Raw genomic sequence first — 19,232 nt, 5'->3', positions numbered from 1 at the left:
CCGGTTGAGGTATGTCTGTCTGACCCCATCTCTACCTTCTCTTGGGCATTCCATTTGACACTGGCCTGTCATCTGGCATCTAAGGCAGACCAGCTTGCCCTGGCATTCCCTTGCTCGATGGCCGCTCGTCAAGCATCGATCGGGAGAACGGCACGGTGAGCTGGTTCAACAGCCAGAAAGGCTTTGTATTCATCAAGCCGGATGGCGGAGGCGAGGACATCTTCGTTCACCAGACCTCCTTTCGATCCGACAGATTCTGAGTGCTGAACGAAGGTGTCGCAATGGAGTACGTTGTTGAAGAGAGAAAAAACAGAAGGACGAAGGCGATCGAAGTTACAGGTCCGAACGGCGCGGTTTTAGCGTCTTCAGGGGAGAGAAGCTTCTCTGGAGAAAGGGGGAAGGGCGATGCAAGAAAAAAAGTGATATCTCCCTCAAGAGGTCGCCCTCCTGGACGTCGTTGCTCCCTCTGCTCTGGTCTTTCGGTCATGCTGGCTACATGTTCATAATCGCATACTATGTTCTACCTTTATATTTAGAGTTGAAACTATATCTACTCAGCATCAATACACGTTTCATTTGAGCTTATTATATCTACAAGACTCGGACATTGTTTTAAGATCACCATATTAATGATGAGCCTCCTGATGCGATAAAAGGATGTGATCAATAATTATACATAAGATCTAAAGGCCCACCTGCCTTCTGGTGGCTGCCCCTTAAACCATGAGATGCAAGACTTATCAGATCGTGGGCAGCACAGTTGCACCAGGAGAGATATTAGCATCATACAGAAGGAGAGGAACCTGGGTATTTATGTGGAAGGTCAATTTCACCTAGGCATATGACTCATTAGAATGGGATTTCCTGGGGCATCTTTAAAAAGGAGAGGCATCCCCTAGCAAAGGATCATATGGATAAGTTGATGCATTACCTTTCATTCTTTTTCACTGTCCAGGGATTCTTCCCATTCCTTCAAGATAACCTTGTTCTGATGCAGCATTAATGTGCAAAGCAACCTACATGGTTGACCATACTCCTACCCCCTGAGTGTCCCACCCCGGCCATTCTCATCATGAGCCTCTCTGCCAGATAGATGCTCATAGGAATTCCCTGCCGGGCAGTCTTAAGCCTTTGGAAAATATAACTTCCGCATAAAACCCTTGTCAAGATATCTGTTGCTACAATTGCACTATCCGCCAGCTGTCTACCTGGAATGAAAACATATTGGACTAGTTCTAGCAGCGCATTTATCAACTCCCCGAGCCGGTTGACCCAGACCTTGGCTCGTATAAGGTATTTAGTGTTGAACTGTGCAATTGGTCGAAAGTCCCCCAAGCTGATGGCCCCTAGACATTTGGCAGAAAAATCAGATTACTGTGGTCCATTTTCTTTATTATGTTGTTTCTTTAATGGAACTACTCCACCATGTCCATTACCTCCATCTTGACCGTGTCCTAGAAGGCTCTGTAAAAAAAGGTTAGAAACTACGCCCCAAGACTCCTTCCCCATTCAGCCCATTAATCGCAATCTTCAGTGTAGACATGTCTCCACGTGTCTTTGATAGAAACCCTAGAGAGGTTGGAGTCAGTGTTGAACAATGACAACCTCACTTCTCACTCCATGATTCTGATTTAAATACCAGGTTATGAAAAAAACGTGCTGGGCTGAAATTACCCCCATTAGACCAAAAGATGAAATAACTTAAAACAAGAAACAGAAGAGAAAAGGAAATAGTGGTGGAACCCTGTGTTTCCTTCGGGAGCCCTAGCTGCTGTTGTCAAACTCTCGTCTGCCGTTGCCATCCATCTTCATCAGCACTTTCGCCCGCTCCGCTCTCCTCCATCAAGCTGTCGGGCTTTCCCCTAACGGTCACACTGTTGAGCCCTGTCCACTATTCACCATCCTTGTCAAGCTCCATCTCACTATTGAGCTATGTCCCCCTCTTTTAAGAAAGACTGCTTAATGTCTGCTCTCTTTGGAGAACTTATCCATGGAAGCTGGCATGGGTGCGAAGTCCTAGAAAAAGTCTTCAGATCTGCCATGAGCTGCTGAAGGCTGGGAAGCACGAAAGGACTCCTGACCAGAAGAGGAGTCCTTTTAACTTCTTCATTTAATTTCTGCTCTATTTTCAGGAGCAATGATGTCTAATGGCAGGGGTGGTGGCAGAAGAGAGGGCTCTGATGATAGGGCCTGCAGTCTCGTGGTGACGGTGGATGGCAACTGGGCTCTGACTCCAGTAACTAAGGCTTACACTTGGGTGTGATGGCTGCAAGATGATCAGAAGATACTGCTTGTTGTTGTTCAAGTCTATCTTCCAGAGTTTGCAAGGTTCTTTCAAGGGTGGCTTCAAGGAGGCCATCTTGGCTGCCAAGTCCTCCAAGGTAGGCATCTGGACTTCGTTTGACATTGTTGGAAATGGTGGTGAATACCACACAGGACGGTGATCAGACCTATCTCTGGTACCAAAATGATATGGTTCCTATCATGAAAAACATAGAAGGGAAGTCTGGTAGGATGGGCATCACAAATATTTGATGACGAAGAAGCTGACAGAGGACTTCTCAAGAGAGAAAGATCAGACAGAGAGTGTTACAATCCACTAATCCCTTTAAATATGTAGCCCTCCTCGTGGAGGGCAGGACATGCATTGTTAGTGTTATTTCCTTCCAGTAGACTCTCCTTCTCTCTCGAGAACATCCACTCCGTTGAGCCCCATTCCTCCGGCGACGTCCACTCCGCCTCTCTCTGCCGCTCTCATTCCGTCGGCGTCGTCCACTCCGCCAGGGTTAACCTCGTCTTGATACGAGCCCGGTCGGGATCCTATCAAAGAGGAGATTGTTGGTGCAAAATACTAATTACCAAAGTCCTTTTGTGCCCTCCAACACAACGAGACATCTTTTAAATGGCCGCATGCGAAAGGGAAAAATGACAAAATGCCTTTTATCTTTTGTCTGTCTACTGCATTGTAGACGCCTCCAAAACTTGATGAAAGAGAAGGTGGTGGAGGGGATGTGTCCAAGAGAGAGAGATCAACTGGGATGGACCTTGTCAGCAGTCTACGACATGGAGGCACTTCGTGGATACAAGGTAAAAAGTACCAATCAGTGTTTTCCTGCTATCTGATAGAGAGGGCTACATTTTTCAAATGGACCTGTGGGTGAGGGATAAAAGACAAGAATGTCCTTAGCGGCCTTAGGATATGATAGGAATGGTATCATTATTTCAGTTTTTGCTCCGCCAGACAGTTCTCCCATCTCTATATTCCACATCCATATTTCTGCTTTGCTGTTTATGGTTTCTATATTTGTTTGGGGATTTACATTTTGGCATCTTGCACAATGATAGCTACTCAGTGAATCCATGACATCCGATCATTTGACACAGTTGCTATTATCAGACATAAGGATATTTCTATAGTGTTTTAATTTTAAAATGATGTAGTGGCTAGAGAAGTGAATCATTTAGCCGCATTCACAGTTTAGCTTTTCAGTATGACAGATCATTATTTCCTTCACTTATTGAATTATTAACTGTTGACAGCAGCCTTCCATATTTCTTTCCTCTGCAATTATTTGATACCCTTTAGCATTGAGCATACACTGGGTTGACTTATGCATTCTTAAACTGATCAAAGTAACCCTGTGATGAAATCTTTTTACAGTTTTCTTCAGCTTGACCTGGGTCAGTTACATCTTAGCAATAGCTTAAGTTGGCATGGCTGTCAGGAGGAGGACCCTTTTGCAGTGCACATGGATATTCTTGACATACAGGTAGTTCTTGATTTCTACATCAATCTTGGTTAATTTTTCTGAGTTAGATTATTCTTTATTTTGACAGGTAAGTGAGATCAACATGGCTGTTGGAGTTGATGGATGCCTAGGAATGCATATGATTCGAGAAGAAGAAGGGTTTCATATTAAGATTAGGCGTAGCCTAAGAGATGTTTTCAGAAGAGTCCCTACCATTTATGTGGATGTGACGGTAATGATTCATGGACCTATATGATATGTTGCCAGCTGAATTAGTTGAAGTTTCCTTTATTTTAGTCGACTGGATTTGTCCCCTAAATTCATTTACATGCTTTTGATTGGATATGTACCCCTTCATGTGTGCACTGTTTTTCTATTGGGTACAAGTCTAGGAGGCATTAACTCGCTAATTTTCTTAATGTACTCCAGTTACGGTCAATTTCTTCATAGAAGGTTGCATTTCTCCAATCAAAACAAAATTCTTAGCGTGGAATACGAGAGAAGAGATCAATCAATCCTTTAATCAGTTGCAAAAAAAACTCGTAGACTTTTGATGACATAAAAAAATATATTTGCAAATTTTTGTGTCGTGTATACATGTGCCAGATTAATTTGATATAAACAGAGAACTTTGGAATACTCTTTTAAATTCTCATCCCTTTGGACATAAAACCTATGGAATGAAGATTTGTAAATCTGAAACATTCTTATAAAATGATGTGTTATCTTATTTTTGTATCAGTTTCCCTTGTCCTTATGTCAAGTTTATCTCTGAAGAAACCTAGACTTGAAAGAGGCTCAACCCTGATAAGAGTAATTTAGGGTTCATTACTTGGTACTTAGCATGGGGAGCAGAGAGAGTCTGAACTGGGCCTATGGTAATGGGCTATTATAAGAGATAGAAGAGAGAAAAGAAAGAAACCCATTCAACACTCCCCTCAAGCTGATGAGTGGATATTATCTGTGAAGCACTGAGGAGAGAGAAAGAAGAGAGAGAAACAGTGCGCAGAGAGAGAGAGAGAGACAGAATTAGGGCACTTCAAAAGGATCATCTTATTACTTCACCATGGCCCCTTTTTATTCAAGAAACAAACAAAGAGAGAAAGAAAAAAACTGCTGTAGGAAAGGAATATTTCCTAACAAGAATATTCCTTTCCAACGGCTATATTTTTTAAAAAATATAGCCATAGGGGCAGCAGTTTCCAACGGCCAGATTTCTGGCCGTTGGTTGCTGGGCTTGATGTAAATCAGGCCCAGACATATTAGGCCCTTAATGGGCCTAATATGTGAGGCCCTAAGGGCCCCCCACTAATGGGCCCTTAATGGGCCCTTAGTGGGCAGTTAATGGGCCTTGCACAGGCCCATTAATTTAAAGTTAGGGAGAGTTAGCTTTTCATTAATTTGCCCTAAGGTTAGACTATTACATTTACACGGCCTTAGGCCCATAGTTAGTACAACACAGTTTAACATTATCCGTTCCTAGCGTGCCACACATCTTTTGAAAGTACAGGGTAGATACACGTGTTGTGAAGATATCAGCTAACTGATGAGCTGAAAGGATGTACATTGTGCAGAATTGTCCAGATTTGAGCTTCCTTTGATTAAGTGACAATTGACTTTAACATGTTTAGTGAAGCCATGCTGCACTGGATCATGGGCTATGTTAATAGCAGACTTTTTGTCACCAAAAAATTGAGCAGGTTGATCACACGACAAGTTAAGCTTATCAAGAATATTAGGGAGCAATAATGCCTCACAAAGACCTTGAGCAATGGCGCAAAATTCTGCTGCAGCACTAGATCGAGAAACCACAGATTGCTTCTTATTGCTCCACCTCATAAGATGGCCATCAATAATGGTAAAGAACTTTTAAGTGTCAACCAACATGAGAACCCACATAATCATGATTTGCATTAAACTCCAAATGGAGGCCACAATTACACTTGAACTGAAGACTTATCCAATGATACCCTTGAGATATCATGCTCGCACCGGATCTCTCCATCGCGAGCGCGACTCGTCATCGCGAACCGTCGCTTCCACGATCTCGGCCGCGGGTGCCGTCGCCGTCGCGATCTCGTCGTCGCCGCGATCTCACTGTCGACGTCGTAACGATCTCGCCGTCGCCATAGTCGTGATCTTGTCGTCGCGAGTCGTGGGGACAGGCCATCGCACTGGATCTCGCTGTCGCGAGGCGGGGTTTTGCCATCGCACTGGATCTCTCCGTTGCGAGCGCGACTTCTCGTCATGAGCGCAACTCATTGTCGCAAGCCCTCGCTTGCGGGATCTTGCCGTCGGGAGCCGTCGCCAACGCAATCTCTCCGTTGACTTCATTGCGATCTCGCCATCCCCATCGTCATGATCTCGCTGTCGCGAGTGCCACTTGACGTCGAGAGTCGTTGGGATAGGCCGTCGCATCAGATCTCGCTGTCATGAGCAGAGCTCGCTGTCTCATCGTATCTCGCTGTCGCGAGCGCGTCTCGCCGTAACGAGCAGTCGCTTGCACGATCTCGCAGTCGTGAGCCGTCACCGACTCAGAGTCTCGACTCGTCCTCGCGAAAGCGATCTGATCGGAGAAGAAGGATTTCGGGAGAGGTGAATCTGGGACCGTCGATAGGGGGGCATTAGTTTTGGATGGCTTGGCAACGACATGTACCGGCTTGGCGACCAAGGCGAGGAGACCGTCACGATTTCCATCTCAACGACAGATACAGGTCATTACGGCACAAGGGTGGTATCCCCCCTCCGCGTCGCAAGGGCGAGGTCCCTCGTTGCGACGGCAAAATTCCTTCACGCTGCAAAGATTGGCAACTCCGTCGGGATGAAGAGATGACGGAGGCCACGACAGATTTTGCTGTGATGGTTCGGCGACCAAGACGAGGCAGCCGTGGTGATTTCCGCTGTGATGGCGACGTCTCCCCTTTGAACCGCGACGAAGATGACCATGCTCTGCGCCGTGAAGAGTTGCAGTTTAGTCAAGACAACCCTGATAGTGTGCTCAATAGAAAAGGGAATGCTTGGCGACAGAGATGAGTGCGCCGAGGTGATTGGAGAGCTGAGGAACCGAGGTGAGGCGACCGTGGCAAATTCCGCAACACCTTACGTTGCGGCAATATCAATCGACCATCAGGCCGCGAAGACAACGACCCTTCAATGGGCTGCGACGTCAAATTAGGTACGGAGAGTGTATACAACTGGCAGATGAATCAGAGTGTATTTGACACATCTTTGCATCATGAATAAATTTGCTCAACACACCTACTGCATAAGCGATATCAGGGAAAGTGTGTGTGAGATATATCAGCTTACTAATCAATCTTTGGTACCTTCCTTGATCAACAGCCTCCTCATGCTCCGCCTGAGATAGCCAGTGATTCACTTCCATAGAAGTGGTAAGGAGTTGTGAGTCCTCATTTCCGAGCTTGTAAGAAGATTATTAATATATGTCCATGGGCACATAAAAATACGAGTAACAAAATACATCACCTCAATGCTGAGGAAGTATCGAAGTGGGCCAAGATGTTTATTTTCAGATTAACCAGATGTGAAGCCAGCTGAGCTGCCGTATGAGAGTCATGTCCCGTACTTATAATGCCATCTACATACACAAGGACTTTGACTTCCCCCTACGGGAAATAACAATACAAAAAGGTATGGTCACCACTGTACTGAGAAATATCAAATAATTTCATGGAGTGTGGAAAGCAATCAAACGAAGCCTGATATGTCACTGTATGAGCATTTTTTCGGAAGAGATAAGAGAGGTTATTGAGCAGCCCAATGTCCCATAGCATATAATAAACATAAAAGGAATGAGAGAGGGGTGATGGGGGGAGGAGAGGATGAGGACGGGAGCTGAGAAAATTAAGATTCAAATTCAATTTATTCCCATTCGGTTGGGCAAGAGCCATGCTTAACTGGTTGGACACAGGAATGGACATTGATGGCAAAGGGAGGGAAGCATCATCAGCTTCCTCCATTTTCTCTCTCTAATTTCCTTATGTCTCCATCGAGACTCAATCCTAGTCCTTCATCATTTCTAAAAACTCAGTACCATTTCTTTGGTCGAGAAAGTGACCCCAAGCAAAGGAACGTCACCCTTCTGGCAGGGCCTTAGACAGATTTTCCCCCAAGTTAGAGAGTTCTTCTCCGCCCGACTTGGCAATGGCTCCTTATTTTGCTTTTGGAGAGACCCATGGTCTTTGGATAGCCGTCTGAAGGAGACTTTCCCTCAGCTATATGCCCAGGACAGATGTCCTGATGCCACAATGGCAGAATGTTGGGACAAAATATGGAACCTTGGGGTAGAAGGTGCTCTCTCAGAGCAGAGGGTGGCGGACTTCCTAGACATGCAACATGCTTTGATTCAGCGCCAGCCAAGACATGGAGAACAATACGGATGGGTTTGGATAGGCGCCCCCTTTTCTGTTCAGAAGGCCTACATGAGGCTATGCCAGGAAATCAAGGATCAACCAACAATCTAGGCAAGCCGGGCCATTTGGCCCCTCAAGATTCCCCTAAAGGTTAAGATCTTTGGATGGCTCTTACTATGCAAGAGACTGGTGATGCATGTCAGAGTATGTATCCTGATGCCTCAGCAATGTGCACCTTATGCACAACTGGTGACAAAGACTGCAATCATTTATTCTTTGAGTGCCCTGTCGCCCATTCAATCTGGACCACCCAAGCTCACCTGGCACAGAATGTGACATCAGAGGTCTTTTGGGAGTTCATAAGGCAAGGGGGCCCTATGAGGAGGGAGGAGGGGAGTAGAGCATTGACAGTGCTGTGGGCAATATGGCTACACCGAAATGAGGCAATATTTAGGGGGGGCAAGGTGTCCAAGGACAGGCTAGCACATGAGGTCGAGGGCCTCATGGCATCATGGTTTGCTAGAGGGGTAATCAGATGAGGGAGGGGTTGGCCAGGTTGTGGGGAGTGTTAGCTATCTCCACATGTAGCTTTTGGTGGTTACTACATTTGTCCGGTGACCACCTTAAATAACATCTCAAAAAAAACTACCATTTATTTAGTCTCTTCAAATCCAATACAAATACTTGTAACAGTCTGTAACGAAGGGTAGTTACAGGAATATGATTATCCAAGATGAATGAGGGCATACAGTTAATGTAGGGTATTGTAAGCACTTGGTGACTGCAGAATTTATGGAAATATGGGTCCGTAGCAGAAGAGTACATCATGTTTCGTTAAAAAGGCAAAGCATATGTGACAAATGATATTATGCTTGGAAAAGAAGTCTGTGATGTCTGAGATGAAATATTTGTGAGGAATTTGAGAATAAATAAATTTGATTGATGTACTGGATGATGCAGAAGCAGAGGCTGATTTCTGGGAGGGCTTGAGGCTTGTTGTGGGAGAGAGTAATCTGATTAGTGGTTTTATCTCCCTCAGTTCCTCGCCAGAAGTTGTATTCACACAAGTATGTGGCATCTATCCCAGTATGGCCCGTACAGCTGAAATGAGAGTATTCAGGGACAGGGCATTGTGGCCAAAACCAGGTGATTCCTCTATATTTGAGTGCTTTGAATGTTGAGCACTAAGAAGCATCGACGAAATCAACTCCAAGGTGAAACTATAGTCACCAAAATACTCAATAAGACTTCAACCTCATTTCCTTATACCATGATATTTTACCGTCAAGTCATTCAAGGAGTTATCATTCAAATATATAAGTTTCAAATGATATCTGGTCATCAAGTGGGATACCGGATTAAAAACCATGGTCCCCATTGGGTTGTAGACCTGTAAAGGAGATGGTTTAATAGTTGGAGAATCCTTGGTAAGCTCCAGTTTGTCATGCCCAGTAAAATTGATTGTCATGGTTTGACTCCAACACATAAATGCCATCTCTGCTGAGATGCCAGTTTATGATTAGATTATCAGAAGGCCCAGGGACAGATGGTAGGACTGGATATTGAATGATGGAGATACCCACTGCTTCTAATAATGAAGTTGACAATGATGCTTCTTCTATCTGAGCATTCGCCATGATTTTCGTTCACATTTACCCCCTCCCTTTCTTTGCTCATCTCAGACTTTTTACTGAGTAAATATTTGAATGATAAAGGCTGATGACTGAGGGAACACATGATGTCATGATTTGGCAACCAAACTTTGAGGAGAGGCAGTGTGAAAACTATTACATGATTACATTATGGCAGTGACACATGGGAAAGCACAGCTGGTGTCGTGATTTACCAGATGCATTGATAGTGAAGATGGTTGTATTGCTCCATGCACAGCAGTGGACATGTGGCATGATCGAGTCAACATCATGGCGGCATGGACAATGAGGAAAATAGGTCCATGAAAAAATATATGTGACATGCATGATGACTTTTGCACTGATGCATAAGACAGTGCTGGATTGACAGATGCCATGTAGCAAATGGTCGAACTGACAATAGAATGTGGACAACAGGAAACAGATGGATATTTTTCAGCGTATTTCACACAAACTGTTTTCCTACAGCCTTGCGCAATAGATAGAGAGAATAAGTGCACAAAGCCCTTTAAAGTCATTTGAGACAAAAAGATCTGTGCTACATTATATATCAATGAACTGATTATTCATCACTTTAATTATATCGATATAAATTTTCCAAATTAATCCTTTTTCCACTCTATTTACATTTTAATCTGATCTTTTTATCGCTCTTACTCATTTGCACATTTTATCTACTGTTATTCAATTCTCTGAGTTTGATTGACGACAGCAGCAGGAGAAATATAATGTGTTAAATTTTCAGTTGATCATTTATTTTTCCTTATAGTCCTTCATTTATTTTAACCTTTTTCATTTTGTAATTATAAAATATCTGTGCAGGTTGGAAATTTCCACTGTGTCATGTCTAACAAGGAGTATAAAGTAATTCTGGATTGTGTTTCTACAAATGTTTCTGAAGAACCCAGGCTTCCTCCCAGCTTTCGAGGTTCTCCAATTGAATCCATGAGAGTTCTTGCTGATAAAGTACATCATAACAGTCAAGTGCTTTTATCACGGACTATTGCTGTAATTTCTCTTGAAATTCAAACAGCTATGTTAGACCTACATAATGGTATCGATGAAGAGTCTCAGTTGGCTCATCTCGCAGTAAGCTTTTCTTCTTATTCGAAATGTTTCTAAATATTGGCATTTCATATTATTTGTTCTCTTTACTTATATAGAACAATTCACAGAATAACCTTTCACTCGTTTTTTTTCAGCTTGAAGGTCTTTGGTTGTCATATCGAACCAGTTCTTTATCTGAAACTGATCTTTATCTGACGATTCGGAAGTTATCTGTGTTGGACATACGTCATGATACGAAGCCTGAAATGCGTCTGATGCTTGGTTCTTCTTATGATGCCTCGGGACTAGGTGTATTTTCAAATGATGCTCATGCAAAAACCATAGATTCAGAGAGGGCTGCTGACTCCCCTGTTTTGACAATGTTGATCATGGACTATCATCTACGGTCATCCTCCCAGTCCCTTGTTGTCCGCATTCAGCAACCACATTTACTTGTTGTGTTAGATTTTATTCTGCCGGTGGTTGAGTTTTTCGTACCTGCGATTGGTGTAGTGACTGGCAGAGAGGAAATGATGCATCCAGAGAAAGATCCATTGAGGAATACAGATGACATTGTGGTCTCAGAATCAATCTATTTTCAGCAAAACAAAGTTGTCTACCTTTCTCCCCAAAAACGTTTAATAGTTGATGGTTGTAGTGTTGGGGAGTCCATATATGATGGTTGTGGGGGAACCATGCATCTGCATTTTGATCCTGAATCCAGGAACAAGTCTGTAGGAAGGGAAAACATTATAATCATAATTGGGCGTGGTAAAAGATTGCGATTTAAGAACATAAAAATTGAGGTATTCCAGAAGATCTTTTTGTATATTCTTTTCATTATCCTTCTTGTACAATGATGTATGTATTCTCAAGGTATGAGTATAATACTATAAATGCAGATTTGCATTCAAAAAGATTCTCCTGACTGTTAAACACAGCCTCCAATTTTATGTGTCGCATGTACTCTCCTTTATGCCTTGTAACTGGTTTTGGCCAATAAGTAACAAGGCATAGTAGTATTGTTTCCCCCTTAACTCTTTTATTCTCTTATGGGCCTACTTATGAACGTGTCATTAGTAAAAAGTCCTTTGTCAAAAACCTATAAATCCACAGCCGTCCCCTGTTGCGGTTGACATTGTGGAGCTCATATAGAGCTCTGCCTGTTGGAAGGTTAAACAACAAAATAAACTTGGGGTTTTTTTTGTTAAACATTCAAATTTGATTCTTATCAGAAAAAAGGTATACGTGGAATATTTTTTTCAAAGAGATAAACCTGGGATTTTCCAAAGAGAGACATAATATTTGATTCTTTTCAGAAAATCTAATCCAATGAATAGCAGACTTATTTGGCAATCCTCCCCAACTTGACTTCTCATAAGGATATTTGGACTTAAATTACGGAACTCTACTCTTGTATAGTTTTAAATACTTTGAATGCCAGAAAAAAATATTATGTTGATTCAAATCTTAAGCTGCGTCCTTTTTCCTGCTCCATTCGCTGGAACCTTCTGCATGAAAGTTTTCACATCTGTCATTCAATTACTTAAAGAAATAAAACTCAAATTATGTTGATTCTTTTTTTCTGAGAATATTCATCATCAATATTTTAAGACAATTCATTTTGACATCAACTTCGGCTTTTATCTGCACGGTATTGAGTTTATTTTGTATCGTTTTAAGTCCATTATGGTCTCTTTCTCCCTTTTATGATTTTGTTTTCTCTGTGAAGCTATATTAAACTATTCTGTTTTGGAATACATTTTTCATGATGATTACTTTGTCATTTGGGAATGTTTCTACAATTCTATAAGTAATTTTACGTTTCATTTTTTTTAACCAGAATGGTGAACTTCTAAGAACGTGCACGTACCTCGGAAATGATAGCAGCTACTCAGTCTCGACAGATGACGGTGTCCAGATTTCAGTGTTAGAAATTGATGCTAATATATATGAGCAACAGCCACATGGTATAAAAAATACAAGTCCTGATTCTGATGCAGATAAAAGCATTGCATCCCACGAGATCAAAAGTAGTTCCTTTGAAATACAAGTACGACCATAGACCTTGATTCTTTTTGTAGATACTTATTTTTCAATCTTTGTACACCCTTTCTATTAGCATCTTATAATTATTTAACTTAAGAATGTTACCAGCATCAAATTGAATATTTACATTTCATTTTTATGATTGTGTGATTTTCTCTGTCACTAACTTATCTCTGAGGATCCCTCAGAGGTATTTTAGTTTGTTGATCCCAGAATAATGGTTTGTAGCCATGGAAAAAGAAAGTATTGAATGTCTGTAGACCGCTATCGGATCACATTCCAATTATTCGTCAAGATAATGCCGGCCAGAATAGATTTACATATTTCAAGTTGGATAGATCGTGGCTGTGAATAAGTTGGGACCGGAGCCATGGGAGGAGCATTAGCAGATCAGTTCAGAGTGGAAACTAATCCGGGGGCCCATAACCAGTGGAGGTGGAATGGAAGAAGTGCATCCAAGGTGACACAAGAGCAAAGGACTGAGATAATGAAACCATTCCTCGTGGAACAAGGGCAGGAAGCAATCTAGGGGTTAAATGGCGAAGGTGTGCCGGAACCCAATGGATTCCCAGTATTCTTCTTTCACCAGTTCTGGGAGCTGATTGGGTAAGAAGTTATGGACACATTGGACAAATTTGGATGAGGCAATTTTGGCTTGGAAAGACTCAATTGGTCACACCTTATTCTGTTGCCCAAGAGGCCGGGAGGAACCAATGTGGGGGATCTCAGACCCATTGCACTATCAAATTCAATCAGTCTCATCATCGGCAAAGTGTTGGCCAACGGGTTGAGGAAGGTAATTAGAGACTTAAGTCGGACCCGTTCAATCGGCATTCATTCCAGGCAGGCACTAGTGGACGGAGCAGTGGCAGCGAGTGAGTCACGTGCTGGTTGGGTGTGGGGAGAGACATCTTTTTCAGCATAGGATCCCTATATGAAGATCAGAGGGAAAGCGCTGGGGGATTAGACAATCAGCACCTCATGCTCCATGTCAATGAAAAAAAAGTCCCTCCCAAGGTGAGGCTCTTCAGCTGATCGTTGAGGCGGTGACGATTGGTTACAAGAGTCTTGCGCAAAAGATGGGTCCCGACGGCTTCCACAGGGTGTCATATGTGCACTAGAGACGATGAAGACTGCTCCCACCTATTCTTCACATGTCCCTTCGCCTAGGGAATATGGGCATCGCTGCAGATGGCGGGGTTGAATGTGTCCTCCGACGAGGCGCTTTGGCCCTCAGTTGGTGATGGTAGATACAGGAGGAAGCTTGATTGGGGAAGACTCCTCGCGGTGCTCTGTGCGATATAGCTGCATTATAATGAGGTCATATTCAAGGGCAAGAAGGCTTCCATGGAGAATGTTATTCTGGACATTAAGGCGCAAATATTTTTTTGGTTTGGAGGGAGGTGAATGGCAGACCATTTTGGTTATTTTGTATATGGATTTTACACAGGTTTATATTTTATTAGCATCAAGTTGACCACCGCTACGGGTGATCTTCCTTATTTTCTTCAACAAAAAAAGTCATTTGAGCCATAATGCTTCACTTATGCGATGAGCCTATGGCCCTAAATTCTGCCTTTGTATTGGATTGCAAAACAATATGTTACTTTTTACTCCTCCAAGATATCAGGTTCCCTCCCAAAAAGTAAAAACTCTATGTAGTTGATTGTTGATCAATGTTGTTCTCTGCATAATCAGCGTTTGTACAATTGCAGTATCATTAACTGCATTATCGATATTTTCCTATCAAGTATCTGAGTAGGCAAACAATAGCTCTTTCATTTGTCTCCCCCGGAGTTTGCATGAATTGGCTGACAGACCAGCAGCATATGATATATCAGGCCTGGTATGTGAAAAGATAGATTAGTTTTCCTATTAGATGTTGATCTCTGCCCTTGTAAGCTGGTGGATCATCTTCCTCTATCCCTAGTATAATATCGGTACCTACTAGTGTGCGTGCAAGCTTGGACCCAATCATTTAACACATCCAAAGTATATATAAATTTTGTTAATACTATATCTCCCTCTAAGCATGCCAGTTCTATTCCCATAATGTATCGGATTTTACCTAATTTGTCAAACTCAAAATCCTTTGCTCATTGGTCATTCAACCTTTCTATTTTTTTTTGGCTGTTTCAGATAGGATCACTATCATCTACTTAATAATAACAAAGCCATTCCAGTTGATGTATGTTTTATAAACAAGGTATGGTCAGCGTTTGTTTTTTAATTACCCTTTCATTTCAAGGACTCTATTAGAGAAGCAGATCTAGGAGAATGATATATTGGGAAAGGCTTCTCTAATTACTATGGGGAATCTGGCTGCACTGCAAGGAGGTGGTTTTTAAGTGGAGGATGGCCTCAACATAATATGTTTTTCATGAAGTGGACTCTCATGTGGCATACTGGTTTCAAAAGGAGTGAAGGCAGGGCCATTTCGGGCACTGTGTGGGTGGAACATTTATGGCCAGTTGGGAGGCAAGGGAGTGGCAGATGGAGGGGTGAGGATTTCTCGACGCCGGATGCAGCGGTGAGATCCGGGGTCGAGTTATCACCTGGAACAAGGTGATCTTCTCCAAATAGGATGAGTGGGTGGGCCAATTCGTGGCAGCAGTGAAGCTAAGGAAAAGAAGTGATGATTATTAGTGGGTGGTCATCTCAATTTACGGTCCCGCTGCCCGGTCCCTCAGAAGCTAGGGGGAGAGTTATACTGCATGGTAGCCACTTTCACGGGGCTTCCTCTATTGACGAGGGGTGATTTTAATGTCACGTTACAGCCATGGGATCGACCAAATGGAACTAGGGGCCGAGATCATGGGTCGGAGGAGTTTTGATCATTTATTTCAGATGTTGGGCTGTCTGAAATGGGACCAAAGGACTGTGTTTACACGTGGAGGTTGTATGCACAAAGTATGGGGTCATGTTTAGACAGATTCTTATGACCTCTTCCCACTAGTGGATGTGCTCTCTCTATCAAGCCCCCTGGCTGGAAACTCACCAATTGTATGGCATAGACCCAAAGGACAAGGCCAGCCCACATATTTCAAGATGGACAAGTCCTGGCTGACGGAGTGGGGATTCAAGGAAGAAGTTAAAAATTTGGGGGCATCTCAGCGCAGATAGGGGACTGCCAGCAATACACTGGCGAAAAAGCTGGAAGGGCTCTGCTGTCGTATATGGGGTTTTGAAAGCACATCAGGGAGAAGAGAAACAGACGGAGGACGGAGGCTCTGGATGGTATAAGACAGATTGACGGCGTGAAGGATGCAAGAGCCCTTTTGGGAAAAGAGGTAAAGGAGAGAAAGAACTATCGAGAAAGAATCACAGTTGGGGACCGAAAAGTGGAGATGGACTGGATGCAGAGATCACGACAACTTTGGCTGAAGGAGGTGATGCTAATGTTCCCTTTTTCCACCTTTCGCGAATGGTAGGAGAAGAGAAAATCAAATACTAAAATTGTAAGTGGGGAACCAAGAAATTGTAGGATCATGATCAATTGAGTGAGCATTGGCGGACCACTTTAGATCGTTCTCCAGGCAATGGGCCCAAAGCGGATGGAAATGGAATGGGAGAGGTGGAAACATACATTCTCTAGCAGGTGGAGAAATGTTAATGTTTACTAGCATAGGTGGAGAAATGTTTCTGTTTCACTAGCATAGGTGATGTTAAAATTCCTAACCTGGTTATTATCAAACAAATTCTTCATGCTCCAGGTGTTCGGCACAGCTTAAATCAGCCCAGAAGATTTTTAAAGGTTTGCACCTTACTTTTACTCTGATGTCTGATGGATGTTTTGTTTATGAAAGCCAAGAACCTGAGGACTTCACCTTTTAAGGAGAAGAATAGGCGTAAATACCAGGTAAGACAACTGGCTTAAACACAAATGGAGCTCTTACTCCTTGAATCTACTATCGTCTTTCACTGGAGTGTTATTCAGTTTCGTAGGGCGTTATATCAGTTCCACGTAGCCTTGGGTCATTAGTTGATGACCATTCTTGGACGGTGAGTAGTTAATGGTTCTGCCGAGCACCAGACCATAAGGCTGTGACACTGAGAACTGGTACAGTAACTGGTGTAATGATAACCCTAGTTTGTTGCTTTACATCTTGATTACACCCCTATTTCCCTATGTTTGCTTTCTTGATTACTTCACAATTCAAATCCAAAGAATTATCAATGTTCGAATATGAAATGTAGATTGTAACACGCAGTGGATGGAAAGATGACTAGACTGGAGATGATCTCCACGGCTCCTCACCTTGGATGAGCTCCTTCTTGATCGTAGCGGTCCTCTGCGGGCTAGACTCCTCCCCCCAGGTCGTACGGTGGGGCAGCGCACTCGCGACTCCTCCCCTGGGAAGTGTAACAACTTCTTGTACAAGAAAAGACAACCCCCTCCCAGCTGGTGTACCCCTTTATTTATAGATCTCGCTAGAGTCACTTACGCTGGTCAACTGTCCGTTGACCAGATCTGAGCTTCCTTCTTCTGCATGTCTTCAAATAGCGTCTATCACTTTCCCATATTGCCTTGAGGGCTTCCTCTACCTTACCCTTCTGAGTCATATGCCTCTATGTGCTAGCGGTCCCTCACATCATAAGTACTTTTCACATTCTTCATTTGTATGACATCCATGGTAGTGGTGATCAGGGATGGGGTCCCCGAGGTTTTGGTCCTGGCCGTATAAAAAAAAGAACACCAATGGTCTTCTTGAGTAAGAAAATGGAAAAGTGACGGGGAAAGTCTGGTATTGATAAAGGGAAAACCTTTTACTTGTGGCCCAATTATGGATACATCTGATAAAGGGAATAATCTTTCATACCATTTGACACGCTCCACTACATCGCCTGCATCTTCTTGCCTTCTCTGTGGGGCTACAACTATTTATAGGAAAACAGTTCTATGAGTACAAAAAATACCCTTAGAGTGTGGGTGGTATATTTCTCATATGCTCTCTATTAAAATTTTCGGGACAATAATGCCCCGTCCTTAAAATATCTGGTAGTTGGCCAACCTCTTCCAACAAAAGAGGTTGGACCATTACAAGATAGTAACTGGGGCCATGTATGAACCAAAACAGGAAAGGTGAGGTTCTGATATAGCCCCATTAGGGGTGAACCACTGCCAGTTACATAGAGATTAAGCTATTCATACGAGTTGGCTGTCACTATTTGGATTTCTCAATTATTTAGGAGTTATTATTTTCACGGTGTCCCTGATTTTTCCTGCCTTCCATAGAAATTTTTTTGTCTATGAAACCCTTAATTTAATAGCATCAGCTAGGGAGTTCATTTTTCAGGATAAAATTATTCTTATCCTTCATTTATGGCATGATAATTATATGATATCACAATATCTCTATGTTGTTTGTGATGATGGAACTTTCTGGGAACTATTTTTACTGAATGGCTGGAGCAAAGTTAATATTATTATATTTATTTTTCAGGTTTTATCCCCTGAATTCACATTTTATGATAGCACCAAGTTGTTAGTGGATGACTCTGTGATGGTTGAAAAGCTTCTCCGAGCAAAGTTTGATTTGAGTTTCATGTGAGTATACTTCTCCAAGTACTGCATCCTTAGAAAATGTTGCTTGGAGAGAGTGATTCTCAGAATACCATTATTTTTCTTCTAACTGGAGACATAACAAAAAAGTTAAATGTCTTGCATTTCTAGCTCGTCTTTTGCTTCATGTCCTGTGTTTTCCTCTCACATTTCTTTATATTTTTTTCTTTGAAACTAGTTTACCTGAAATAAAGTTTGGTTGTCAGCATTGATTTGTATGGATTGATAGGAGTGACAGGAGTCTTTCTTTTGAATGTTCTCTGCCTCTTGATTGCAACTTCATGCAGCTGTATGATAATGATATGTCATGTCATATTTAGTTATCTGAGATGTAGAATAGACAATTTGAAATAGAGTTGAAAAGAACCTACAGTGGCAGATGTTTCAAAGAATTCTAGCGAGACCAAAAAATCCATGAAGAAGGAAAGATTAGGAAGAAAGACAAGTGAATATGTTACTATCCACTAAACCCACTAGGGGCATTATAGTCTTTCTGCATTTCCTTGGCATTTTCCTTTAAATATGTAGCCCTCCTCGTTGGAGGGCAGGACATGAATTATTAGAGTTGTTTCCTTAAAGTAGTCTCTCCTTCTCTCCTTCGACGATGTCCACTCCGTCGAACCCCCGGCGACGTCCACTCCGCCAAGGTTCACCCCGTCTTCGATACGATCCCGGCTGGGATCCTAACAGAATAATCCCTACTTCTCTAGCAACACGGATATGATGCTGGAACTCATCCCAATGGCCACCCGATGCGCCCTGTTGCTCCAGACTCAGTCGACCTGCTACTACCCTGTTC

The 19,232-nt window shown here is 42.7% G+C and overlaps 1 protein-coding gene across 2 annotated transcripts in view; it reads left to right on the top strand.

The window, feature by feature from the left end:
• Window positions 1-19,232, top strand: part of LOC144705219 (calcium-dependent lipid-binding family protein) — an 89,321-nt gene that overhangs the window by 43,314 nt on the left and 26,775 nt on the right. For both annotated transcript variants that reach the window (XM_078577801.1, XM_078577802.1), the window contains 6 exons: window positions 3,662-3,770; window positions 3,838-3,981; window positions 10,597-10,863; window positions 10,977-11,627; window positions 12,665-12,874; window positions 18,315-18,418. In XM_078577801.1, coding sequence (XP_078433927.1) covers window positions 3,662-3,770; window positions 3,838-3,981; window positions 10,597-10,863; window positions 10,977-11,627; window positions 12,665-12,874; window positions 18,315-18,418 — 1,485 coding nt within the window. The remainder of the gene's footprint in view (window positions 1-3,661; window positions 3,771-3,837; window positions 3,982-10,596; window positions 10,864-10,976; window positions 11,628-12,664; window positions 12,875-18,314; window positions 18,419-19,232) is intronic.

Source organism: Wolffia australiana, chromosome 7 (genome assembly GCF_029677425.1).
Source record: "Wolffia australiana isolate 7733 chromosome 7, ASM2967742v1".
Taxonomy (NCBI): Eukaryota; Viridiplantae; Streptophyta; class Magnoliopsida; order Alismatales; family Araceae; genus Wolffia; species Wolffia australiana.
Note: the sequence above shows the minus strand (reverse complement) of the source record. Positions and strands in the feature narration are given on the sequence as shown.